The sequence below is a fragment of the Poeciliopsis prolifica genome, unplaced genomic scaffold (assembly GCF_027474105.1).
Source record: "Poeciliopsis prolifica strain line A6 unplaced genomic scaffold, Auburn_PproV2 SCAFFOLD065, whole genome shotgun sequence".
In the NCBI taxonomy this organism is placed as follows: domain Eukaryota; kingdom Metazoa; phylum Chordata; class Actinopteri; order Cyprinodontiformes; family Poeciliidae; genus Poeciliopsis; species Poeciliopsis prolifica.
The window spans coordinates 511802-539789 of NW_026562440.1; the positions used below are offsets into that span (position 1 = coordinate 511802).

Genomic DNA, 27988 nt, shown 5'->3' on the forward strand with positions numbered 1-27988 from the left:
TTCAAACTTGACAACAAGGTGGTGTCCGAGGGGTCCCCTGGTGGGTTGTCACAGTTAGCAGCTAGGCGTCATCTGCTCGGGGCTAAAGGGATTTAACGCTGGCCTGAGCCAAATGACTACTCCCTCTAGTATAATTTAACTTGAAATAACGTGGTCTACATTAACTCGTTGCATGCTAAAGGCTTTGAGGATTTTGTTTTCGCTTAATGGTAAGCTTTGCTGTCATTCAGTAATGTTATGTTAGAAACAGCAGGTGTTAGCATGCTGAACAAGTAGCATAAACAAACGCTAGGTTAACTTAGAACAGTGTTGTGTAAACAAGGTACAAGGTTTATATTTTGTTCACATATCATGTGAACATTCACACTACATAGCCACCAAGTCTATATAATCGGTGATGTTTAAGTTATAGCAAGGAAAAGCAAACCTCTAGCAATCCATATTCGTTTTCATAACATTGCTGTCCGCATTATCTTTAAAATTCAGTCGTTGCATTTCAGTAAACTTATAAGAGTAACTGAAAAGATTCATAACCTCGATTAATATAAGGTATATTCAGATGTTATCTAAATTTGTTCACGCACTAGCTAAGTTTGGCATACTGACATTAGCAGGCCAAAGAAAAGCCGGCGGGTTTCCTGACTCTCGAAGCCCTGGCAGACACTCTTCCCAGAGCTCACGTGCAACCCAACTTTCCGTCTGCTTGATTAGCAACGCCGCCTTGTGACTGAAATCCAGCATGACAGGTGAGTAACTCGTCAACTTCACACCTGCACCAGAAATGAGTTAGATTTTAAAGAATCCGCATGAAAATATGTCAGATAATTTCCATGAAAATACAAATATTTACTCAGATTCTGGTGAAAGGAAAAACCACCTATTCTTTTCGAGTATAAACTTGTTCCAGATGTGTGCATGAAACAAGTCATCTCAGGACAGACAAACTCTGGCACATTTTTTTCCCTCTACTTGTACCCTCATCACATCCAAGTCCACATTCCCTGAACTTCAAGCCCACTCACTGAATGACAGTCCCACGGTGCCCCTCGTTCCCAGCCTATCTCCACCCTCTTCTCCTTGTGGTTGGACAGTGAGCTCCATTGTGTCTGTGAGATGTTTTTTAATGAGCGAGATTCACACTGAGCCTGGAGCTGCTATTGAAGGATTTGTTGCTAATCTCTTAGTTAATGCGGACAACTTGACTGTGCTAACATAAATTGCGAAGAAGCCTCAGGACAGGGAGATGCAAGTTGGTATTCAGAAGAGATTGATGGTGTATACTTTTTCTTTTGGTGGTTGCAAGTGTTCTGCAGAAGTCGGTTTTGCAGTTTAGTTTTGCCAGGGGGAAAAAGTGCATGGTTTGGTGTGGTGCTTTTTGCCACTAAGCTCATTTATTTGTCAGAAAACGTAATTTCCAGTGACTTAAAATAACAGAACTGTTTCACTTTGATGGTTTCAGATTAAGATCAATATTTGTGGCTTTGGTATTTTAAGTTATTGTGTCTGGGTAAAGAAGAATAGTTTATGTGTGTGTATTGCCCACTATGCCACTGCCTGCAACTGATGTCCCAGCCACTCAGAGGCTGGCACTGGACTACCGTACCCTTCTGGACCATCGCGTTGGCAAGGGTAAGAGAAAACACCACTTCTATTGTTCTCTTTGGACATAGAGAAAGAGAGCTTGAAAAGAAATTTTCTTAATTGATATGAAAGTAATGAAAAAATAAATCCAGGTGCACTCTTCTCTTATTTTCATGCTTTTTGCTCCTTTGGCAACTTAAGACAAAATCATTTTTTTTGTAAATTCAAACACACCAGTTGTTCCAAACTTACAGGAGCATTGGCTAAGATGATACAAAATATCCCAATATCGTTCTTAGGCAGTCAAGAAAAGCATTGATTGTGTATGTTAGGTATGGATAAGTGTGGGAAATAATCCAATATGAACAACCTTTTCCCTATCCACCTGACTTAAGAGATCCATCAATCCATCCATCTTGTTCTTATTTCAGATTTCATATTTAAATCCTGACCACTGGTTAAACAAGAACTAAAATGACTCTTGAAATATGATCCAATAAGAAGTATGGATGTTGGATATATTATCACTCAAATAAATTTTTGTCAACCAAACTAAATGAAAACTAAATTTCTCCATTTTCTCTCAGAAAACAGAGAAATAAAATTCCCATCTCTGTTCATACTGGCAGCAGGAAGTCACTGAATAGCCTTTCATGCATGGTTTTTGCTTTGTGGAAGAAAACTGAAGAATGCACAGGGGATGCATGCGGGCTTCAGAAGACCATTAATACTCTGCGCACACAAAACCTGATACAATTTAGCTTCAATCCGGAGGCTTTCTTGCTGTGAGGCAGCAGTACTAATGAGCTGATCACTGTGCAAAGGGTTTGAACAGTGGATTGTTCAGGTGGTTCTGTCTTTAAATTATGCTCTTATGAATCTTAGCTTTGTAAAATGTAAAATGCTTAGCATGTAAAATGCTTTGTGAGAATGAAATGCAACTTTTTATTAGTTAGCATTGTGTTGTCTGACCTTGAGGTGAACTTACAGAAAAACTCTTGAATGTTTTTTAGTGAACTATATTTTTGTTTTTAGAAAAGGACTTGCTGCCTTATTTATTATCTGTTATCAGTTTTTTTCCTCAGGTACTTCTCCAGATCCCACTGACCCATTTATTAAAATCAGTGTTATGTAGATTGAATCATAGAACACACTGTCAGTATTACATGGTCTATATTATTAGTCTGATTGTGCCCCACCTAACTCACTCATCATTGACTTTGACTTTGTTTTTCTTGAAAGTACCAGATTAATTGTCCCAACTGAAGTCTTTGCAGGACTGTGTTTATATTTTAACTTTATATCTGGCTTGACGCATTCAGCTGCTGACTTCAATAAATTCACAGTTCTATCTGCTGACTTTTGTTTTGTTGTGTGGAGCATTTTCTGAAATGAATGAATGGATTGTTCATAAGTTAGCATGTTTCAGTGCACTTTTGATGAATAGTGTGCAAGGATAACATAACATCTAAAGCTGTTCTCCTGGTGTATAAACTTGGTGCTTTTCCTGGAACTTTGTAAAAGGAAATATTATTTCATCTGTAATATTTCCACTGCTCTCCCACTGTGACAGCTCTCTGAGCACAGTATTAACAGCAGATCCATTGTGTTATTGAACATATTTTATATTGAGCATATTTTAAAGTGGGTATAGAGATTCCTTATATCAACAAAATAGAAAGGGTTTAATTTTGCTTAGAATTTTGATACACCTCTGTTTTTTTTTTTGCTGCACAGTGGCTGCCTTTCAAAAGATCATTATTGATGCCTTTCATTTTTGTCATTGCACCAAACAACTGATTTCGTAGCGTTGCCAACAGATGGTTTGTTTGGCGGCATCTGGCTGCATTTTTTCACTGTGCTGTATGAATCCTGGGGAGGGACATGCAAAACCTTAGAATTCAGGGTGGTTTTTCATATTAACCCCACTGTTTGTGGTTCTACTGAAAATTAAAGAATGGAATCAAAATGTTAGCATTCCACTCATTTCTGTATTGGTGCAGAAGATGTGCTTTGTTATGTAATGCCATCTTTTCTTCAATATTTACATTAGGTGTTGTGTAGAAATAGTTAGAGAAGATTGAATGTATTCTTGATTTTTAACCAAAAATAATAAGGATGGCGTAAAGTTACATAAGCTCTGTGTAAAGAATGTGGGACACTGACCAAAGGAAAGAGGAGGTTGCGTGGGAGAGAGGTGTTCTCCCTTTCTATCTATCTTCTCTACTCGTCTTATCTATTTCTCCAATCTGTGTTCTGCTTTTTTTTCTCCTGCAGCTGATTTAGGAGAAGTGTGAGGGTCATAGTTGGATATTTGGTTCTTTATATCTGCACTGCTCTGTTGACCAAGAAAGCTATTGCAGAAGAACGGGGAAAATCCAAGGTCATCACGGCGTGATTTCTCTCTGACGTTGTTTTTTAGCCCCCCACTTGTGCGCAAGTGTGTCTGCATGGCAGGGAGGGTGTGTGTGAGCGTGTGTCACGGTGAGTGATTTCCAGCGTTGAGGCTCTCTATGCGCCAATCACGGTGCACGTTTGTATGCTTTTTAGCTCAAAGCACACGTGCAGGCATTTATCCCAGAGTGGGCTTTCTCTCGCCCTCTCTCTGTCTCTCTTTCCCTCTCTCTTTCTGTGTTTGTGTGTGTGCATATGCGATTGGATTTGTGTACGCTTCCAGTGCCTCTCAGCACAACGGCGTGTCTGAATGAGGAACTGAAGCTGCATTGAGGAAACATACGGTTCTTGTAGTGAAAAACTCCCCACAGCACAATCGATGTACGGTAAGAATATTATTTGTCATTTTTTCCACTGTGCACTGATGTGTGTTTTGTTCTGGGCTGCCGAAGCCTGTGAGTAATGCCCTGAACTCACGTTGAGCCAGTTTTCCTACATTCTGCAAATGCTTTCCTGCTTAGTTTCTTTCTGTTAGACTAAAGCTGTTACCAAAGTGTAATGTCTCTCGAGACTGCATTATGGAAACGTCGACTCTTGTGAGGATTTATTCAATTATGCTGCCGGACTGAAAGAAGACGCCGCTTTGAGGATGTTCCTTTTCTGTAATGGACCCTCGTATGCTTAAATCTTTTTAAATCATATTATTCTTCCTGTAATTTCTGGGGAGCGGTGTAACATTCTTTGAAAAGTGCTGACTTGAGTCGTAATTCATTTATAGTACAGTAACCTGCACTTCTTGAGAAATTGGAGCCTGGGAAGCATTTTTTCAACAGTTCAAGATTTTGAATTTCTGGTCTTTTATAGGGATGTAAATTTTTAGCTACAAATTATATTTTAAGAGTTTGGAGACACTGTGTACTACAGAAAAAAAAGAAACAAAGTTTTGCCTTATCTAGCCCTGATTTGAAGTGTGTCAGCATGGCTTTATATCTTGAGAATTTGTTGGACATCAGCTTTGTGGTCTCTATACCAGCTGTGTTTGCTGCCACCCACGCAGGATGGAGTGTGTGCTCCGACTTTGTCTTTCTGCTCCATAATTTATTGGCTGGATATATGTCCGGAAGAGTCTATTACTCTGATAGAAATAAGGAGGGATTGATTTATGATGTCATAAATATTCACCAAATTGGAATTTGTGTCACTCTCTTGACGCTGCCTCGAGGCACACGCATATAAAGAAAATCTCATTTGTTAGCCCGTGTCATGCTCCTGTGATAACGCCAACCTGCTCTCTGTGATACTTGAGCTTTCCCAAACTCTCAGCAACAGCTTATGTGCTCGATGTTGCCAAATCAGTTTCTGATCATTGATTTTGTTCGTGTGCTTGCATTCTGTTGTACGTTTGTCTCATTTTCATCCTGACTTTGAAGGATGTCTTTTGTGCTCAAATTCACCCTTTGAAGATGTTTGAAGATGTAAAAATAGCACAAACGTACTCTTTCCCCCCTCCTTTGCTCTTATGTAATGACAACCCTGAAGGGCAGTATGCTTTGTAATAATTTTGAAAAAATGACATCTATTTATGGAAGTGATGGATAATATTTTGCTTTTGTATTTTTGTGAATGTTAAGTAAGTGTGGCCTGCAAAACTCTACGTGAGCACATGGCAATATAAATGCAAAACAATGAGTTTAAATATTTGAAAATCTGTTCATCTATTTCTCTTTGTTTTCTCTCACTTCATTTTGTATTTTTTGGGGGGTTTTTAATCAGTGACTCATTCTGTCTGTGTGCCACCATGTTTATTTTCTGTGGTTATTATTATACCGTTCACGAGGGTCCATGTAGGCGTGAAGTAGCTTGGTGTGTCACCCCTATGTGTCGGTCAGCTTGCTATGCAGAGTAGGTGGATGTCGTGAGACCCCCCCAGTATGTGTGGTTCTTATCACTGTCATGCAAATCCTTGTCCACCCACCTTATTGTGCTCCCTTTCACGCCAACCCATCATTAGCAGCCACACAAAAGAGTTTGCCTTATTTTTTTGTCCACCAGCTGAACTTGCAGGATTGTTTTTCTTTTAATGAGTCAATTTCTAACAAACACACATTATAATGAGCCATGCTGCAAAAACCTTACATGCTTTTTACAATTAATCCTCCACCCTGCCTGGTAAAATACACACATGGTGGACTCATTGTTAAATGCAAAACAGAGGCCGTTATCTGAGTAATAACTTGCCTATATGAACAAGCAGCAGTGGAAATGCAAATGTTTGCTGTGCAGCAAAATTTTATGAAACATCGCATGGAATTTATACTTTACGACAGTTAAACCTTCAACCCAAAGAAATTGAATTTGACACCTTCGAAAAATTAATTTCCTCTCCAGCGAGCAGACAGGACAGGACAGATTTGTGCTGGATGGGGAAGGTACAATAAGTCCCACTAATCTGTGACTCATTTCAATCCACCTCCCCAATCACATGTTTATCCACTACATCCTGGTCCGTGTTTCTCCGTGTTCAACTGTGCCCTTCTTCTCCACTCCATACCGGGGACCTGCCGCATTTTCATTAATTCATCAGTGACTCCTACTCTCAGGCCCCAGTCCAGCACTGCAAGCATGAGAGAGAGAGAGAAGTAGAGGAAGTGGGTGCAGAGGGTTCATTAGTGTTTAAAGTGATGGAGGAAAAAAGCTATGAATAGACACACAGCTCTTTGAGATAAGCCCCAACACAATTCCTACTGTGGAGTTCCTGCTGTGAACAAAAAAACACCTTGAAACTCAACAACTCTTATAGTAAATATGTTTGAGGTGCTTTTCTTTTTCAGTTTCACTCAATGATTACAGAGCGAGTATTATGTATCTTCCAGGCTCACAGTGTTATCTTATAGCACAATCGAGTAACTATTCTAACTTCAGTTGTTATAAAAATGCTGTAAATATCAAGCATGACTTAAAAGAAATTGGTCTCCGAAATTGTGTCTCTCTTTAAGAAACACCTGCTCTTTCCGACACACTGCCTTCAACAGATCATCATGACAATCCTCCGTTTTAGGAGCATTGAAAGGAGAAGAAGTTTGTATGATCAGGTGTTTGCTAATTGAATGGTTGCCACGGGAGATTGAAGGATTCCTCTTCATCCTGGTGTAGATTATTGGTAACCAGACGAGGCCCAGGCAGCTGTCAAGTTAATCTTAGCTGAAAATACTAAAGTTTTATTGCATTGTCTTTCCACAATATTTTAAGTACTCCTATGTTATTTATAACAATTTTTTATTTTGATGCTTTATTAGTCAGTTGGGAAATCTGCTTACAACAGTGAGTTTAAATAAATATTACTTTGAAGAATGTGGCTCTCTGCCAAGGTCTAAAATATGGTCTCATACCTCCAGGTCTCCTAAGATAATAAAATAGGCCTTTATTATCTCAAGATATTTATTAGTATCATTTCACGACTTAAAGATATTGTGAACACTTTTTGGAAGAAGAGTGTCATTGGCTATTCTGTGTGCATCTCCGAGATATTTATTCTGTGATGTGCATTAGACACGCACAGATTATTGGTTATTTATCGAGGATATAAATACTGTGATTTTGGGACGAATAGCACCAGCTGACAGCTGGTCTGGGGAATCTCGTGTCTGTTTGAGTCTGGGTGTTTTATAAAGCACTATTTATCATGAGCCACATAACGATCTATACCAGTTTAAAGTGTGGAGGCTGAAAGTTTCTGGGGGTTCTGTGAAAATCTAAATAGTGTTGAGTCAACTTCCTGGAGGCTGGATGCAGCGTGCTGTCGTGGTAAAGTGGTAATTGGGCAGCTGGTAATCTTGTTAATGATGGGTCAGGGTGTTCTTGCAATGAGGTTTGCTTTCACATTAGTGAGAAGGGCATCAGTTTATGTAATGGAAGCTTCAATAAATCTGTTTTCATTAATTAGAAGTTGATAAACGTTAGACTTTATGTAAAATGAATCAAAGAATTACTGTCTGTGTTTGCCTTGCACAATTTTTTCCCCCTTTGCCTGTATGAAGTGTCAGGCTATCATACTCCTCATCACTCGACTCCACTGCTGATGGTGTAATGACCTACTTTTCCCATTAGGTTTTAAAGCTCTCAAACTTGCATACTGAATATATGATTTCTTTTTTATTGGTACTTGAAAATGGATACAGTATTCATTTGGGGTTTTTTGGAGGTTATCCCTTTTTTTCCCCCATGTCTTCCTTCTCCCTGACTGTGCTTATGACTCACCACTGCTGAATTCTCCCAGCCAATCAGAATTCAGCTCTGTCTGGGCGTCGAGTTTGTCTCTCAAATGTACAATGTGAAAAACCACCATCTTTCCTCATATTGTGTGTGTTGCACGATTCAAGGCTGTTTTTGATGGGCTGCATGTGTCTGTTCCTGTTGATTTTTATGTATTTAGTTATGTGTCTGGAGCCAACACTGAACCTCTCTTTGCAAATCTTGCTTTTGCAGTATGTCAACTTTTTCAGTGGGTGCATTATCATTTGAATACCTGCAGTTGTGTTGCATCTGCTGACAGGTTTACTGGCTCCCTTTGCAGCAGATTGTGCTTCTGCCTCTTCGTTAAACACTGTTGTTAGTTTTCCAACCTTACTGTGAATGAAGTTGGTCATATCACTTCGGTGGTATAAATGAATCAAAGTCAACGATAACTAACTTACTGTTTGTCGTGTCTCTAAGCGTATCCCTGGAGCGCACGAGACTTTATTACTTTTATATTATTAGCAGGGGGAAATGGAGCAGTTTTTGAAAAGATGTGTATGAAATGAACTACCTTGTACTTTTATTGCATTTTTCTCATATACAGATCTAATTGGTCATGTCTGTCTGCTTCTCTTTCAGGGGTTTGTGGTTGTTGTGGGGCACTCAGGCCTCGGTACAAGAGACTGGTCGACAACATCTTCCCAGAGGATCCGGAGGTGAGACACGTAGCTGGCACTGTTTCTTTTCTGATTCTTTCTCATGATGTCCTTGTTGTGATGTGATTGCATCATGCAAAAGTATTTATACCCCTTTATCTTTCTTACATTTTGCTGTGTTACAGCCACAAATGTTGGTGTATTTTATGGAGATGTAATGTGACAGAGCAACTCAAATGTAAAGTGTAATTTAATAGATACCAGGTTTTTAATTCATTTATTATTCATCGCAGAAAATATGTTTTCCAGCAAGACAACAACCCAAAACATTCAGCTAGAGCGACTATGGAACAATTAAATCAAAGGATGTGCATGTTAGAATGGCCTAGACAAAGTCCAGTACATAATGTATAAAGACCACAAGTCATTTTCTCTTCTTTTCACAATTCTGCACTATTTTGTGTCATTTTATCACATAAAATTCCAATAATATCCATTAAATTTGTGGTCAGAATGTGACAAAATGTGAAACAATTCAAGGAGTAACAACACTTTTTCAAAGTACGCCATAGAAATCTGTTGGCGCTTCTTAACCCATTAAAGTTGTGACTAATCGCCGGTAAAAGCATATTTTTCCCCTCAGATTTGACAATATTCTTAAATTTCCAAGTGAATATATAGCAAGCCCAAATATCATTTCCTTGATTTAGGAAGTGTAATGAAGTGGTGGGAACCAAGGATTTAAAAATGCATGAACATGCGTAGCTGTATCCTGCTCTGCTTCCTCCTCTTTGCTACAATTTCCTATGATTAACTTGAATGTGACTCCGATGACTCATAAAGAAAACTCATTTGGTGGAGATGAAGAGGGCGATCTAAATTGCAAAGGAAACTTTTTATTAAAGCTGCATTACAAGTGCAACAACCCACTTTGTCTTTTAAATATGCTAAGAAGTTGTATTACAGCTGCATGAGAACATATTTATACTGTAGTTCCTATTTTTGGGTGTATATAGCTGTGCACCTGCATGTTGCGGGCCCATAAATAGTTTTTAAGTTTGCTTTCAAGCTGCTACAACAATGGCAACTCAGGAAACTCGGAACAAATTGAGCTATTTTTGAATGTTTATTCCAATATGTTACTAACTGTGCAAGCACGTGTGCGCCTGTTAGCACATTTACACTTTTTTATGGTTTACACAGAATAACCGTTGGTGACGGGAGTAATTATATGTTGCATTTCTATTTACACAAAAGCTTTTGACAGTTTTTAGTATTTCAGACGGCCTGTTTTGAGCTGGATTATTATAACTGCCTGTTAAATTTAAGATCTCTGTCATCAAGTTTCAGAGAAGGCAAAATGCTTTTACTCTGTTCTGATTCCGCAAATAAATCCAATGAGAAGTTTGTACCTTATTTGCAGAACATAAAAAGCAGAGTCGGCTAATAATGCTAATGCTCCCTTTTTGCTTTTGTTGAATCAGGAGGACCTATAATGCACTTATGCTTGAAAAAAAAATCTTAAATTTATGATATTGTCAATGTTTATTTGGGTGGCAGGCTACGATATTGGCTGTGGTTTCATTTTCTGCATTGACTAAACTATAAAGATCTCTAAAAGAACATAAGTTCCAATAAGTTTGTTCTCCAAACTTATTGGAAAAGTTCTAATCTTTTTGCTGTAGACAGTTAGCATTGAATCAATTTAAAGTGAACAATATCTGGTATCTTGTTTCAAGTCACTTGCTTGTGATAACGGCATCAATTAGCCACGGTTCCAAGAATTTTGCCTGCAATAAAAGAATTTGGTGTTCAATTGCAGAAGATGCCTCAGATTATGAAAAAGGCCTACAAATAAAAACTGAAATGTTTCATTTTGTGATGTCAAACCAAAATGTTTGCAATCCCATTTCTTATATATGGGAGCGAATAGTTTAATTGTTGAGTTTGAAATTTTCAGAAAGAAATTCACAATTACAAATAACTAACCTGGTTATGTTTGTAGAAAGAAGAATTGGATTATATTTATGTTGTATGAAGTGAATGGTTGGTGCAAAACAAATGCCAACAGCATAGACGTGATTAGCTTCAGTTAAAAACTCCAGTTTATAATATGAGAATTGAATGTTTTCATCCCACAAGTGTAGTGAAAACATTGCTTCATCTTCATTTACCTTTTACCTCAGGATGTTAGTTTAATAATGTGAATGTGTGCAAGTTATTACATTTTAAATTGATTCTGCTCATTGTGTTTTGCAGCTAAATAAACAAACCTAAACAGATTTCAGTACACTGGTTTTTATTGGTGTTTTGAATGTTTGCTCTTATGTTTGTCTTATTGAATTTTAAAAGGCCAGAGCTGAAAATAATATATATTCAATAATAATAATAATATCAAGACGCTATCTGACTTGGAGCCAAGAATATATTTTACAGTCTTTGGTTTTTCTGATCATGACCAATCATAATTAAATAAATAACGTCTTTGTGGCTGGCTGGGATGTATCTACATTTTCTATTTGATTCCTGCTCCAAACAAATGGAGCAGGAATCAATCAAGTCATAAACCACTTCTGGTTTTATAAAGTTGGACCAGATTGTTATCATTTTTTCTTGCATCTGGATTGTGACTTTGAGTTGTTTTGGGTTTTAAAATTAGACTCTCAGTGGACTCGGTGTGTTTTTAGCTCTCTTCTATCCTCGGCTGAAGTAAAGAGCGGTGAAGTAGGTCATCGAGGTAGAGCAAAAGGGAAACTTGGTGATCCAGTTATAAGCTTATATTTAAGTTGCTTGGAATTAGGAGAACGGTTTCCTTTTTTAATTTGTATATTTTTACATCTCATATTGACATTCTATCAGATTTTTTTTAAAATACAGAAATTGACTTGCAGTGAATTCTATAGCATGAATATCTATTCTGCCATAAGAGTAACATGGATATTTCTCCTTATATAGAGTAATTATTATTCATATTGGCTACCTCTGATCCTTCTGTCTCTTTCCATGGCACTCCTAGGATGGACTGGTCAAGGCCAATATGGAGAAGCTGACATTTTATGCCCTGTCAGCTCCAGAGAAACTGGACCGTATCGGGGCCTACCTGTCTGAGAGGCTGTCACGGGATGTGGCCCGGCATAGATATGGGTAAGCTTCGACTTCTTTCTTCTTCGAGTTTAAAATAATACGTCTTTTCCATTTTCTCTGCTCTGAAACTGATGTTTACAATTTTCATTTTCTAATAATATGGATAGGATTGGACAGGATGTATTTTCATTAAGAAAAAAATCATTTTGTGCAATTCTTCCTAGAATTGTACAGTTCTGGGAAGAATTTCAGATAGCCACGCTATGATGTAATAAGGCATGTGTTACATTTATAATCCTCTTATATCACTGATCTCTAGGCAAAATCAGAACTTATCAAAGAGCTTAAGAAGATCTCCCTGATGATGCATGTAGATGATATTATGTGTTATAAACACATAAAACCCTTAGTCATCAGTCTGTTCAGTTCACACCTCATTCAAATGTTGGTGATGTTAGTTTAGCACTATAATACTTTGATTTCCAATGTAAATAACCCTAACCCTAACCCTAACACTGAAAAGTGTCAAACTAAAATGAGCACCTGCTTTCTTGGGAATAGTAAGTTGCATTTTTTAGAAAGTGAAACATGTTCTCTTTTTTTAATATATATATATATATCTTTTTTTAATATATATATATATATCTATACAGATATGTGTGTATAGCCATGGAAGCCCTGGACCAGCTGCTGATGGCCTGCCACTGCCAGAGCATCAACCTGTTTGTGGAGAGCTTCCTCAAAATGGTGCGCAAGCTGCTGGAGGCTGACAAACCCAACCTGCAGATCCTCGGAACCAACTCTGTAAGTACTCTGGATGAAGACAATAATGACAATGTGTACGTTAGCAGCTTGTTTTATATTTGTTAATGTCGAGAAGGAACTTAAGCGTCATGCACGTTAAAAATTCCTCTACTGCGAGAAAATTGGATGAAGTGGTTTAAGGCTACTTGAATTTTACTCGGTTTGATTAATGGTACATTCACAATCCAAACATGCTTAATATAAAGTCTGTGGTTAATGTGCTTTGATACTCATCAGTGTTATTTTCATCATGTTGCCCACTTTTACTAAAGTAGTTTACAACTATTTTGATAGTTGTTGTGAAATTTCCAGTGGTTGGTTGCTATTAGAATTTTAAAATCAGGTCACCATTGAAATTACATTTGGTCACTGTGCTAAAACTCCAGATTATTTAATTATCACTTCAACAGAGTTGGAAGCAGAAGGCAGTGAAAGCATAGCAACTAAATTTCAAGAATATCTGGAGTTACATGTGATGTATTTTGGCTGTTTTAAGGAAGATTTCCTACAGGTTTCTTATTATGTAATGACAATGCACATGTCACTACATAACAGTAGCGACTGGATGGTGGTGTTGTAGTTGTTACTCAGCTGAATTAAAATGAACTTGAATTAGAAAAGTGGTTCAAGATTGAGTGTATTTCAAGTCCTGTCATAATGTATTAAATATCAAATGCACTTGAAAAAAAATTTGACAAAATTGCGCAAACTGTTAAAAATCTTGTTTTTCTGAAGTTTTAAATTTTGAAGTTAAGATGAAATTGTCGTTGAATTCACAAAATACGATATTTCTGGCATATTGCTCTCCACCAATAACACATTCAACATATAAATATACTGTGCAAAGTTGCCTGGTAATGTAATGACCCATAGCTTTTACAGAAATCAGCGAAGCCATCTTGCAGCATCAAATCCATCTCAGTGGATTCAGGGTGTATTTACTTTTGTGTTGAAATTTCAAAGGGTAAGACATATAAACCTCGAGAGATGTGTATTGTGAAAGATCAGAGCTCAGCACATAACATTGGGAAGAAAGAGTGATGAGTTCCATCTTGTGTGGGAAGTCAGCACTGCTAGTTGTGCCAGCAGAAGGCACATAAAGGAAATTAAATTAACTATAGACCTCAAGTGCAAAGCTTCGCAGACTGATGGGATATGGAAACTTCACAGTCATAATGTAGAACAATCGAAGAGTTTGATAAATGCCCATGTCCAGTTGTGGCTTTATACTCAGAAGCATCCAGATGTCTTGTTTTTCACACATTAAGCTCCTGTCATGAGCTTAATGGTTAGCTTCTTTTATTTCACTGCTCTGTTATGAACAGTGCTTGAAGCAGATTTTAATTTCTTCTGGTGTTGCCTGGAATTGCAACGAAAATCATTAAAGCTCTCCTAATTTTGAACAACTATTGATGAAAGCTTTTAATCAGATATGTTCCACTTTCATACCTGGAAGATGCTTCATATTACCAGCAGCTTGATTGCTTTCAGGCTTCACCACCGGAGCATCAATTTTGATACTTTGGGTACTTACTGTAATTTAAAAACCTCTCCAGACGTTAATGTTTAAGTAGATTAATGAGTCTTTTTTGTTACTTTTTTAAACATTGTTTTTTTTTTCAATTTTCATACTAATCCAGATGGTGCTTTTAATAAGATTTTATTAGCTGTTATTATTATTGTCTACGTTGGAGGCTGCTCCTCATTTAATCATCACTTCAAGTACCCTTAAGATCCAACTTGTTTAAAAAAATCCAGTTGATAATTTATTAACTTGATGATGTTTTGAAGCTGAATGTCAGCCGGTTGACTTTGCTGACATTTGCCAGCCCAGTGGGAGAGCTCCCCCTCTGCTCTGCATTATTCACTCCTAATTAGATCAGTTACATAGCTACAGTTCGACTGCAGCTAAATGAAAAGTCTTTTGACTACCATTGGTTTGTCAATACGATTTAAACGTAATTGACAGCTTTTCTGCCATTTTTCTTTTCCAGTTTGTGAAGTTTGCTAATATAGAAGAGGACACTCCATCGTACCACCGCAGCTACGACTTCTTTGTGTCCCGCTTCAGTGAGATGTGCCATTCAAACTTTGAGGACCCTGACATCCGTATCAAGTATGTAAATAGCTGCTTCGTTTGCTTTCTGGAGACAAAAATATCCACAAAGTGCTGTTTTTAGATTAAGTGGAAAATTGTTTTTTTTTAGATTACAATTGCCTCAAGTCCTTTCTTTTGTGAAGCCACTTTTAAAATAGACATCTTTTTAAAATAACTTTGGATGCAATCAAGCAGTAGATAAAAATACACTGTACTATAACTGGAACTCTTTTTATACTCTGTTATTATTAAGGGCTTTCTGTCATGTGTAAATGTTGCCACCAGCATTCGGATGGCAGGGATTAAAGGTCTGCAGGGTGTGGTGAGGAAGACTGTGAATGACGAGTTGCAGGCAAATATCTGGGATCCCCAGCACATGGACAAGATTGTCCCCTCTCTGCTGTTCAACCTGCATAGTGGAGAGCGCACAGAGAGGTGAGTGTTCAGAAGTGTGATTCCAATTAGTGATCTCTGGTGTTTATAACGCTTTGACCTGCTGATTTTAGTGTATATTTGTCCGTGGGAACTATAAGCACAATGTTGATCATATTTTTTGAGCAGCTCTCATACTTGAACAGAAGCTGAAATTTATCATTACCGTAATCTAAAAAGTAAAACAACATTTTAGACATTTGAGTAGACATTTGAAGCAGTTAGCATTGACACTGATGTTTCCCACACTTTTTGCCCTTCATGTTTTCTGCTGAATGTCTTGTTCTGTCGCTTATTGTTAAAATGGCTGACACGTCTCGATATGTTGTAGAAAATTTCCTTCATTTGTTCTTCTGACTTTGCTTTACACAACTAAAATTAGCTAACTTTGTGGATTTTTTTTTTTTTTTTGCCTTAGTAAAATATTTCCACAACAAAAAGGGTTAATTGAAAAAATAATTGGGTTTTGATTGAATCTTCTCCAGGGCCTAATAAATCCTTTTGTTGTGAATTTGAAGTGATTACTAGATTTTTCTCTTAAGTTCAAGAACAATACTCCTTTTTTATTTCACTAACTTATATTTCTACTTTTAAACTTTTAACTAAATGCGTTGTATTTCTAAGGAATAATAATTTCTAATGAAGCTACAATTTAATCTACCACCAGCACTCTTCCTTTCAGAAACATTTGAACTTGTCATCATGAGTCTCTAAAAACTCCTGTTAAGATAATCCAACTCATTTAATTTTGCACTCATTTGACAGCTGGCTATATTTTTTTCCTAATTACCAGACTTTCTTGTACAGTGGTCTCTTGAGGATGTTTCAGTCTCTGCTTTTTTATTTTCTTTAATTAACTATTTATAAATTTAGTGAAAATGTCTGGCCTTACATGGTTTCCACCACAAACTGAGAGTATCTGCTGTACTTTATTTGACTCGAATGTTTCTTGTGAAACAAGTTTTAAATTAAGAAACATGATAAAATCACTCAACACAGAACAAAGAACTGTGGAAAGAGATTAAACATTTCCCTGATGTCCTCATATGACCTGTTATGTTATTTTGTACATAAATGTAGGTAACTTCAAACATTTTTCAGCAGGACCATGGTTCTGTCTTGATGACGTGCAGATAGCCAAACTAAAACATGACTTCAGTGTACAAAAACCTAATAAAAGGGAGCAAAATGATGGAAAAAAAAAATCACTTGCCACTTAACTAACAAGAGTCACAGAGTTGAATATGAGATCCTAACAGATCAAATCATTGTGCAGCAACCATATCTCTAAGTTTATAGCGTCTAATAAAAAAAACTAACAAGTAGCCGTGAAATTATCAAGTATTAAACTAAAACTCAACCTATAGGCATTTGAAAATTTAAAATAAAAACTTGACTAGAACATTTACTGATCACAGAAAGTCACACCACAATGTCTAACTTAAGCTTAACTTTTTGCTTCTTAAGGCAAAGTGTCATCTGACGTTTACATAACTATTATCAAGCAGATCAGTCACATTTAATATGTGGTGATTAAGCTGAAGCTCCAGCCTTGACCTTCCAAACCTTGACAGCCCAGTCCAGAGCCTCCGAGTCTCACCTATAACTCATGCCATTTATCATTATTGTCACTTTATGAACCCACTGACAGCTCTGTTCTCCTCAGAGGGGTTTTATTAAACCACCAGCAGAATCCAAGAAGAAGCATGCTGCGGTGTGGGTTGAAATATTTAAGAAGGCAGGAGAGGAGCATGAAAGGAGGATGCAAAGAGAGTAAAAAGAGGAGTGGGTGGAGAATAATATTTCAAGTAGGAGTCTGTAGGTGCCAGTTTGTGAGAGAATCTGCAGACTCTGGAGCCTCACTCTGTTGGCAGCGTTCAACATTCTGTAATTCCCTTTGACGTCAACACCAAGATCTGACGGATAAGGGAGCAAGGGGGAAGTAGAACACCGAAGAATGGATAACAGAGCATGGAGCTTTAGAAACAGGGAGGTTATTGACAGAAGGAGTCGCAGACAGACTGACACTCTCCAACACGGCCGCATTTCCCTCTCAGCTTGCCTCCTCTCTGTTTATGTTCTGTGATTCTGCTCCTGCTGTGCATCCTCATTTCCTTCTCACACCGTGTCCTGCTTGTCATTACCCACAGCAGTCGGCACTGAATCTAATTACCTCAAGGTCAAAATTTTTCCTCCACTGCTGTCCCAGTGGACATGAGCTATTTTATTTAAAGATCAGAGAGTTCAGACTAACTTTGGAAGGTTCACTTCCTGGAATAACTGTGACTGTATGAAAAAAAGATGTTGCAAATATTTTTTTCCTCCCTTTCCTAGCAACTCTTCTTTACATGTTAACTCAGCAGAACAGAGAGACTGGAAACACCTGGAAATGAGAAGTTCCTTGCTCCACTTCTGGAGAGCTCAGACTTTATCTTTTTACTCCTGTTACTGAACTTTAATTAATCCTGATTTGATGCTACTTTCCTGAACACAATAAAACAAGCAAATTGATTCAGAGCAACTTCTTAGTTCTGAAACTAGACATGAGGGCAGATCACTCATAGCAAATAGCATCTTCCTGCATTCACATTCAAATGAGGCAGTATGGATTCATTTTGGGTAAATTCTGCTCACAGTTGTGCATATTTATGTCAGTTTCAAAAATGGCTAATAGAATCTCATTCTCAAGGACCAGAGTTGTTTGTATTTAGTAGTTTGCATGAAAATAAAAATACCATTGACTAAAACCTGGTGGGAGAAAAAGAGCAATCTGCTGAACTGCTGACTTTCCAAAATATGGCTCAAGGATGCAAATAGTATTTCCAATCAAATAAATTGTCTAAATTTGACTGTAATAACATTACTTTTTTAAACTTAAGAACACAATCCTTATTCTTGACCTACCTACAGATGAGACATCACATGCTAGGTTTAATAACCACAACTTAATTCTCGTAATTGTAAAGAAGCTCAGTTGATGGGTGGGAGCTTTCACCGTTGCAAGAAGTGCCTCAGGAAGTGAACTGGTGGACCTTAGCGCTAATCAGACATGATTTCTGCAGCCTGTTGTTCTTTGAGTTTTGAGAAATGTCTCAGTGGGTCAGATCCTGGAGTTTTCTGTTAAATAAAAAAAAAACTTGTGCAAATTTGGTTCTGATGGGGTTTCTTAGTCCAGTGTGTATCTCACAATCAAGACTGTCCTAACAGAGAACTCATTTTCTAATAACATCGGAAGATCTCACCCTCTGGGTCCTGAATATATTTGATTCAGGCATTATTAGGTTCAGATTCACTTGAGTCATATTGATATTACTGTTCTGACAAGTATGCTTTGTTATGCAATGCCATGAATGAGTAATGAGAGAGAAAAAATCAATAAAACCCGCCTTCCAAATAAATACACAGAAGTACTGCATTTTTTGGAGCCCATGTAAGATTTAGACTTATTTTTCTTCATTTGTAATTCTGCTGCAAAAGCTTTTAACGGTGCACATCTAAAAATGTGGAATAATGAGTGAAATGTCCCCAGACAGGACAAACCACTGCTTTAGTGATGTTTACACAATTTATTTGCTCTTTTTTACAGCAGAAATCATCACAGCCAGCAGCAGGATTTTGACAAATTACTCAATCTGTGTAACTTAAATTTGTTTTAATAAGAATAATGAATGTTTTTGATAGTTGTGCTCCTCACTGTGAAGTTGTAAGCTAGCTAGTGTGTCACTTTTGCGTTGTGTCGGCTCTAAAATATGGATTAAAATATTTATGTTTGCATTTCATATAAGAGCAGAATACAGCAGCTTATAAACAAGAAGAAGCTCATACTGGACCTCATTGCTGTTAAAGTCAATATACTGCAGTTTGACTGAAAAGGTTTCATTCATAGAAATCCTGCAGTGTTCAAAGGAAAACCATACTTGTTCTCCTTGAATTTAGTTGTATATATTATATATCTCAAAATTCTCTGTTCAGTAAAGCTTTAGATTATAGGTTTTTTTTGAACTTCTGGAGTTTGTGACTGAACTTTTCTCAGCATTAGAGAAAATATAAAAGCTGAACCTTCATCTTCTTCATTGTTTTTAAGTTTAAGGAGTTACCGTAAGATTCTTCCTTCCCTTCAGCAGCAGATGAGATAAAAGAGTCAGGATGTTAATAAATAATGCCATCATTGCGAGACTACCAGAGGCTTGTTTTGACCAAGTTATAATGGAGTTGATGATTTTAATTATGCATGAGAATAACCCACACATGTATATAGACTTAGGCATGAACATGTCTCCCATGGAGCAGATGTGCTCGTCTACACACTGCTGTGTATAGACGAGCTGCAGAAGAGCTGCAGTCGGTAAAGTCGACCCAGTTCTGAGTGATGCAGTGGTTTATCCGATCCTGAGTGTTTCATTTAGTAAGAAATTGCTCTTTCTGTGTATGTTTGCTCTACTGACTCACAGCGATTCCGACGTTTCTGTTTTTCTCTCTCCCTCTCCTCACTTCCTCCCTTCCCTCCTCTCCCTTCGCTCCTCTTTTTTTCTGCTTCATCACCTGCGCCGCTCCCCACCAGCCGCTCTCCTTCTCCGCTGCAGGCGTCGGAGAAGGAGAAGGAAAGCCCCGCGGAGCTGACGGAGCGCTGTTTCAGGGAGCTGTTGGGTCGAGCCGCCTACGGCAACATCAAGAACGCCGTCTCGCCCGTCCTGATGTAAGGCAAATTTCTGGCTCTTTTTAAAGATCAGCCTCTCTTGTGCAGTTGTTTACATATGCGAACACGTCGGCTAACCGGGGAAAATGCTGCATCTTTGGGTTGTGCTGGAGCCTTTTATCTTTCTGCTGATCGGTTCAGAGGAGAGCGACGAGGGCGGTGCAAGGGTATCGACCAGATCTGAGATTTTGTTTGTAAAGGGGGTTTTTAAATTATATATTACTGTGGCGACGCTATATGTAGGTCACATCACTGGACAGATATTGTTTTTGGCAGGACGTTCTTGATTTTTAGTGTTATTTCTTTTGTTTTAAATAATTTGCGAATCTAAATCTTTGCCTGATCCTTTTAAAGATGCGTTCCTCTTTTTAATGCAGTCCTTACTGCATCAGTTCTCACTCCCATAGTTTTTTTTACCTTTTGTTTGTTACACATTTATACCTTTTTATTGCTTGTTACCTGGTTTTGTACCTCATGGCTTCATTTTCAACCTCTCAGCTAAAGATTTCCAGAGCTTTTGTGTTCTTGGAGTGAAACTTTGGTGAAACCGAACAAGTTAAATAAATTACAGTAATTACAATTAAAGCTAAATAGGAAAACAGTTGTACATTTTATAATTATTATTATTATTTTTTTGTATTTTTTAACTGAATCTTTAGTACAGGATAAAAGATTTTACCATGGATATACTGTTTTTTATTTGCAATGTAGTGTTCATCAAAGTACCCTGAAAAATTATATAGTCCAAGAGACAATGACAAAGATGTTGATCTACTTTGGTTGCAACTTATCTGTTGTGATAACCTTTAGGAAATGTGCCACAACTTTGGAGTTTAAATTACATTAAAAAAAAATACAGTATCTTTTATTTGAATGAGAAGAGCAGCTATTGTTTCTACTTCTTCTAAAATACAGCTACAATAATTTTAGTAACGTTTGAAAATTTGTTGCACAGAAACATAAAGGGAGCATCTAGGCGAGACTGTAATAAAAACCAAGCAGCGCTTCTGTGTTCCTTGTCTTCAGAAGTATAAGGGTTTGGTGCTATTTTTTATCTTTTTGGCATTATTTTTTTTATTTCTTTGATGGTATCGCTGTGCAGAAAAGCTCCAAATCCAGCACGAAAACGCTACGTCTTTCTATTTGTGGAAATCCAAAGACTCTGTTACAAACGTCAAACCACCGACTGATTAAAGACATTTTAGTGGTTAAACTGGACCAATTATATTGATATTTCTTATCTGATGATCTTATCATTAGATAAGCTTTAATGACTTTAATGCTTATTCATGATTAAATCACAAGTCGATGCACATTTTGTCATTTTATATTTTAAGCACCATCAGACTTAGATTGTTCTTTTATTCAGTATTTCCTCTCAGATGCTTATGCCTACCGTCTTATCTCAGTTCTATCTTTTCATCTCTTCTCGCCATCTCATCTGGCCTCCACTTCTCCCTCCCTCCTTTCCGTCTCTTCTTGCTCCAGGCACTTGGACAACCACTCTCTATGGGAGGGAAAGACCTTTGCTGTGCGTTGCTTCAAAATCATCATGTACTCCATCCAGGTGAGAGAGACGATGTCCGCTCACACTCCTGAAAACCCCGTCTCACTCTGCTCTCATACTGTCCAAGTCCAGATATTATCATGAGACGTGTTATTTGCTTTCAGACAGACTCATGTTTTTATTTATCACACACCCTGGAGGCCAAAGCGGATACAGCCTCCAGTGTTCGGTTTGATTAGATTTCTGCAGTGTGTTCACATTTCGTAGGGACAAAAAACAAAAGCAGCCCTTACACATTGGTTTCCTTCATTTTTCACTCATTTTTCAGGCGGTCCCTTTTGTGCTCTTTTTGTTATAGTCCCAACACTCTCACTTAGTAATCCAGCAACTCCTGGGCCATCTGGACGCTAACAGCAAGAACTCGGCCAAAGTGCGGGCTGGCATTGTAGAAGTGCTGCTGGAGGCTGCAGCCATCGCAGCCAGCGGCTCCGTAGGTGTGTCACACCTGGAGAACAGAAACTCAGCCTGGCAATTTTAAAATCTGCTGGAAAGTGCTGAGAATTCAAAAAAAATGTTGAGCCTTTTGTTGTGTGAATGCAGGCCCTACAGTGCTGGAGGTGTTCAACACCCTGCTGAGGCAGCTGCGCCTCAGCGTGGACTACGAGTTGACCGGCTCGTATGACGGCTCCACCAACATCGGCACCAAGATCATCAAAGCTCACGAGGAGCGGCAGCTGCAGGAGGCTGTCATCAGGACCATTGGTTAGCCTGTTGCTTTCATATAAGGCAGCTTTAAATGTATACATCTGTCCTTCCATTTTTTTATGTTTACTTCTTGTTTCCAGGCTCATTTGCTAACACCTTACCCCCATACCAGAGGTCAGAGGTCATGCTGTTCATCATGGGAAAGATTCCGGTCCCCGGAGTAAATTTGACTCTTCCCCCTAACGAACCTGTGTAGGTTTTTTCACATTTTCTAATGACCAAGAATTATACAGAGAGGTTCAAAATGTTGTTTGAATACAAATATATTTAGCCCCAGGTTAAAATGCATCATTTCCATTTCCAGGCCTCAGGGAACACGAATGATTCAGATTATGTTGCTCAAGTCCTTGGTGCAGGTAAATGTTTGCTTTTTCTTTTAATGATTCTAAGATTTTAATGTATGGGTCTTTTTGAAGCTTTTACAAGCAAGAAGGTAAATATGAAACATCAGATTAGTAATTTACTCTGGCTTTAAATGCATAAACTATAAACCTATCTATTACAAAACTTGTCTTTTAGGAATAAATCTGCTCTGCCAGTGAAATGCTCAGAGTAACTTGCAATCAGGCTTTAAAAAAAATATAAAAAAAGTAAGCTATTTATTTAAATTACTAAAATATAAACAAGCAACAGCTAGCCCAGGGGAGGAGCTAGTAAAGCATGGCCAGCCGCCAGGCTGATAATACACTGGGGGAAACCCTGCTACTGATTGTAAGAAATACACAACCTCAAGAGAGAGTTAGGATTTAATTCATTGGTTGTAAAAAAATATCTGAACCGTAGTCAAATTTCCTTCATAAAGAGATCATTTTCTTTCAAAATTATCCTCTTAAGGTGACAACGGGTTTCCAGACCACCAATATTCTCACAGCACTGCCGGACACTTTCCTGGAGCCTCTGCTGTCCTCCTCTCTTATCAATCACCCGGAGGTCCGGTTACTTGTTCTCCAGATTCTCCTCAGCCTCATCGACAGGCATGACTACAGGCCCAAATTGTCAAAAATCTGGTGAGTAAATCTCTTTGCAGCAGCACGAACGGGTCTGCAGTTGTAGTCTTGTTGAGTTTACAGGTTGCACCTGTCTTCCTGTGTAGCATCATCTCTGACATCTCTATGCTGAAACTCGAAATTGAAAAGTGCTCCAGACAGGACAATTTATTCATGAAAAAGGTACTCCATCATGCTTCTAGTCATTTTTCTGTGTTTTCCCATGCTGAAAATAAGCAAAACATTGGAAAAGTATGAAAATTCTTCATTAAATCTGTACTTTCCTCGGGATAAATGGATCTAAAACATTAACCTCCACCCGCAGCATGGCCAACACCTGTGCCGACACATCTACCTTGGCTGTAAGGAACAGAACAGCAGCCAGGAGCACTATGAGTCCCTCTATGCTCTGTTGGGTCTTCTCAGCATGGAGTTGGCGAACGAAGAGGTGGTGGGGGACCTCATCCGACTGGCACTCGCCTTGCAGGCATGGATGAAGATAACACTTCATCAGATCTGCTTTGAATAAATGATTGGAGAGTTTCATTTATTTTGTTTGTGCCCTCTGCAGGATTTGGCCCTGTCCACGGATGAAGGTCTGACTATTTATAACCGCTGTGCTGTGCATGCCCTCTCCGCTGCCTACCTCAACCTCATCTGCCAGCTCACCACCGTCCCAGCCTTCTGCCAACACATACACGAAGTTTGTGTCTGGCTTTCTTTATGGGAATCTTTGTGTCTTCAGACAAACATGTCATAAACAGTATTTTGCTTTCTTGCTCTTTTCCAGGTAATTGAGGTGAGACAAAAAGAAAGCCCTTACCTTTTGCCTGAGGGTGTCTTCCTTGAGCATCCCAAGTAAGAAAAAGCCTTTTTAATATTCTTTTGTCACAAATATTGTCTTTACTTTGTTTACAAAACATGCAGTGAGTTACTGCTCTCTCCTATGTAAGGATTTTGTTTTGCACTTTCGTCTATAGGCTGCCGCCTTCGCTGGAGAAGGTGGAAAGTGGTGTTTTGTTTCTCCAGTCGAAGATCGCAGAGGTCTTGGGAGGAAGTGGTTACAACACGGACCGACTGGCAACGCCCTACATCCCACAGTACACTGGTAGGAAGCCTTAGGAGAAAAAATCTAAACACTTCATTCACTGTTTAGTTTGAAAACCGGAGAATGCTGTAAACCAGATCTAGTCAAGATATTAGACCTTCATTTGAACAACCTCATAGACTTAATTTCTAAAAAAGTAAGCTCAAAATTATTTTTGGAATGAAATGACAGAAAAACTGGTGCCAGTTAATATTCCAGGACTGATCAAACTTATAGTTTGCGCCACGTTATATCAGGTTTTCTTATAGAAATCTTGATGTTTGTTTCATCACATAATTTCAGTCCCTTATTTGTCTTTAAAATCAGTGAGTATATGGGTGAGAGTTTCATTCAGCTTGAGCTGGAAAGCCACAAGTCATTGTTTTTGGTCCAGGAAATTAAAATCTAGAGTCTGGCAGTGAACTAGACTCTGTGAAGCAAAAGACCACAAAACATGCCAGAACCCTTGAAGTCATTATGGGCTTAGACCTCAGTTTTAACAATCACATTAAAAATGTTGTTGGCAGTTCTGATCAATAGCAAGAACTTTATTCGAACCATGCCAGCCAATAAGTTGCCAATAAATTGTCTCCCGTTTTTCTAGATGAGGACCGGCTGTCCAAAAGAAAGAGCATTGGGGAGACCATCTCGCTTCAGGTGGAGGTAGAGTCCCGAAACAGTCCAGAGAAAGAAGAGGTAAAGATCAAGAAACCCTAATGATCTGTAGAGGTCAAAAACATTTCTTTGACACAAACATATTCATTTTATGCTTGTGTTTTTCAGAGGACTCCAGCAGAAGAAATCACATTTGAAACCCTGAAAAGTGCTATTGGTATGTCTACAGTTTCATTGGCTCTTAGTTGCAAATATAATTCACCCTTAAATAAATTGTCTAATTATTTAATTCAATAAACAGTGAAATTGAGGTCTTGTGATCTAAAACTAGGAGGGAAATAAAGGTCACTTTAATATATATATATATGTTTTTTAGAAAGTGTTTGAGTTGAGATTTTGCTCAATAATCATTTAGTCAACTAACATTTCAAGAAGTTCTTGAAATTGATTATTCTGTTTGTGTCTCCCTCTAGTGGACAGTGCTGGTATGGAGGAGCAGGAGAGGGAGCGGCGGAGACAAGTGGTGGAGAAGTTTCAGAAGGCACCGTTTGAGGAAATCGCTGCCCATTGTGGTGCCAGGGTACAAAAAGAATAATCTTTACATTTATTGATTTTTCAGTTTTTTTGCTATACTGTGTAATGATTGTAATTATTAATTTGCCTCTTTTAGGCCACGATGCTGCAGAGCAAACTGAATCAGATATTTGAGATCACAATCAGGTAAAGATGAGATTTCACTTGTATTCAGCAGCAAAGATTTTAATTGGCTGTAATTTCACAGAACCAGGGTTCATATACATTTGGAAAAGTCTAAAATTTGTGGAAGTATTTTTCTGGTCTGGAAGATTATGGAGAAAGCAAAAGAAAGGACTTTTCCCATAATTTCATTTCTTTCTATGCAACCATAAATTCATAGTTAACCTTTGTATTCATACTTTAAGTGAAATCTGAGGATGAAAAATGTTGTAATTTGGACATGAGCGTTACAAAATTGGTACAAAATTGCACACGTGTTGAGAAAGCTGACTAAAGGTTGACTAATTTGTCTCCTCTCCTCTCCAGACCCCCTCCCAGTCCATCTGGAACCATTTCTTCGGGTTACGGCCAAAGCCAGAGTCGATCTGTTCCCATTTATGAAATGAAGTTTCCTGATCTTTGTGTGTATTAGAGCACAACGTTTCACAGTGGCGCAACAAAACTGATTAACCTTTTTTTTAGGTTCAGGGATGAGCAACCGATCTTTACTGTAAACCGATCTCAATCGTGGACTCGGACATTAGATGAAATGTTAGAGCAAGACACTTTATGGTTAACTTAGTTGTTTGAAACGATCTTTTATGGTTTGATTGCAACCAGAACAAGCTGGCAAAAGTAATCAGAACACAACATACTCTCTTGATTTACTTTTATTTGTAGAAACTCCACTGGTTGGATTATCAAATTTAGAGATTTTCAAGAACTGTGACAGAGAAGCTTTGTGTGTGTCTCCTGGATCTGGGAATGTTATCGGCACTGCAATCTCTGGATGTTCCTTGTGTTTTTTGTTTGTCCCAGACAGGGTGCCATACCTAACAAAATTAGATTAACCAGTCAGAAAATGCTAACATTTTCTGCTTATTTATTTAGGTCTAAACACTAAAGAGTGTATTTGACTTTTTTAAAAATTTTTATCCATGAATAACTCTTGTTACTCTGTACGTTCCTTTGCCTTCTTAGTGTTGGCCAAAAGTGCTTTTTCATTTTGTCATGGGCATTTAATTTTTTGTTTTTTACTCGTATTTATTTTCATTTTAATAGTTTTTAACTATTAAACGGCCGCTAAAACAAAACGTGTGTGACACGTGATCACACAAACTCCTGAAATGCAATGTTTACAACATTGGAAAATACTTTAAAAATAATTATTTTTTTCGTCCCATCTAAATGTGTATATATATATAAAGAGAACTCTATAAGTCTATAAGCCTATGTACAGAGCAGGGATGTTTTCTGTGTGTGTATTTTTTTTAACTGTCGCTGCACTGGTTGTCTCCAATAAGTTAAGGAAAAAAAATCTAAAGCAACCAGCAACACATAAAATCCAAATGAGCAGAAACAGAAACTTGTTCCAGCAGCTTCACCCTGACCTGCATTGTTACCTCTGCACCCTCGGTTCTGCAGGATTGGCTTCCCAGCAGCGCATCTGTCTTGTCGAGATTTAATAAGCCATTTAGTGCACAGGCGCGCACATAAACACACACAGGTACAAAAACAAGGTATAATGGCAATAATTTGGCACGAGCCCGGCAAACGCGGTCCAACTGTTGGTAGCAGATTCCTTTGTGCGTTGTTGAAGCGTGCCTCTTGTCGTCGTGGTGCTGTGATGGCTCAGTGTGTGACGTTTTAAAGGAATGCACTCCCTCTCTTGCGCTTCTTTGACCCAGTTGCATCTGTCTCATGCAATGTAGATTTTTTTTTTAAACATGTAGAGTCAAATGTGTCCATCGGTTTACCAAATCGTTGCCCTTTTTTCTTTCTTTTTTTTTTTTTTTTTAATAATGTGAGTGGGAGTGTTTGTTCATGTGTCTGTGTGAACACAGATGTGTCTTTCTTGTCGTTATCAGAGACCAAACCCTTCAGATACAGTTTACAGTCTTGTCCAGTGACTGAACTCCGGGTTCATGAAGAACAACTCGTTGACGCTGCAGCGCTCAGCTGCCCGAACCCTTCAGTGGCGCATCGAAACGCCGTCTTTTCAGAATCAGATGTGTAAATCTGTCTGCTTCTTGTCATTGCATTGTGTAATGTGACCCTAGCTTACAGCGATCCTGACTTAGTTTTTCTTCATGACATGTCTGGTTAATAGATCCATTTGCAATGTAGTGCTGTAGTACAAATTGATTCATTCTGTGGACTTTGCACTTTAAAAACTGGATTACCTAGTGACAAAGGCAGCTTTTACATGGAGAAAATGCCTTACATGTGTCATACCTGACTTTGCATGCTAGTCGACTCGTAGCTGTGTTATACAATAAATGTATCTCAAACCATGAATGGCCTGACTCGTC

At 38.2% G+C, this 27988-nt stretch overlaps 1 protein-coding gene across 5 annotated transcripts; it reads left to right on the forward strand.

The window, feature by feature from the left end:
• Positions 1-637: 637 nt before the first annotated feature.
• On the forward strand, positions 638-27974 carry LOC129351153 (protein EFR3 homolog B). 5 transcript variants are annotated; one of them, XM_055019981.1, is made up of 24 exons: positions 3829-4065; positions 4259-4361; positions 8851-8927; positions 11884-12011; positions 12605-12755; positions 14750-14871; positions 15139-15288; positions 19847-19981; positions 21470-21548; positions 21847-21982; positions 22089-22250; positions 22334-22445; positions 22558-22609; positions 23088-23260; positions 23347-23422; positions 23565-23726; positions 23811-23942; positions 24030-24097; positions 24220-24347; positions 24931-25022; positions 25110-25158; positions 25415-25521; positions 25612-25661; positions 26004-27974. In XM_055019981.1, the coding sequence occupies exons 2-24, from the start codon at positions 4355-4357 to the stop codon at positions 26107-26109; spliced, it is 2454 nt and encodes an 817-aa protein (XP_054875956.1). In that variant the 5' UTR covers positions 3829-4065; positions 4259-4354; the 3' UTR covers positions 26110-27974. The 5 variants fall into 5 exon arrangements, with proteins under 5 accessions (XP_054875954.1, XP_054875952.1, XP_054875956.1 ...); XM_055019979.1 differs by lacking the exons at positions 3829-4065; positions 4259-4361 and adding an exon at positions 638-746; XM_055019977.1 differs by lacking the exons at positions 3829-4065; positions 4259-4361 and adding an exon at positions 1201-1629.
• The last annotated feature ends 14 nt before the right edge of the window (positions 27975-27988 follow it).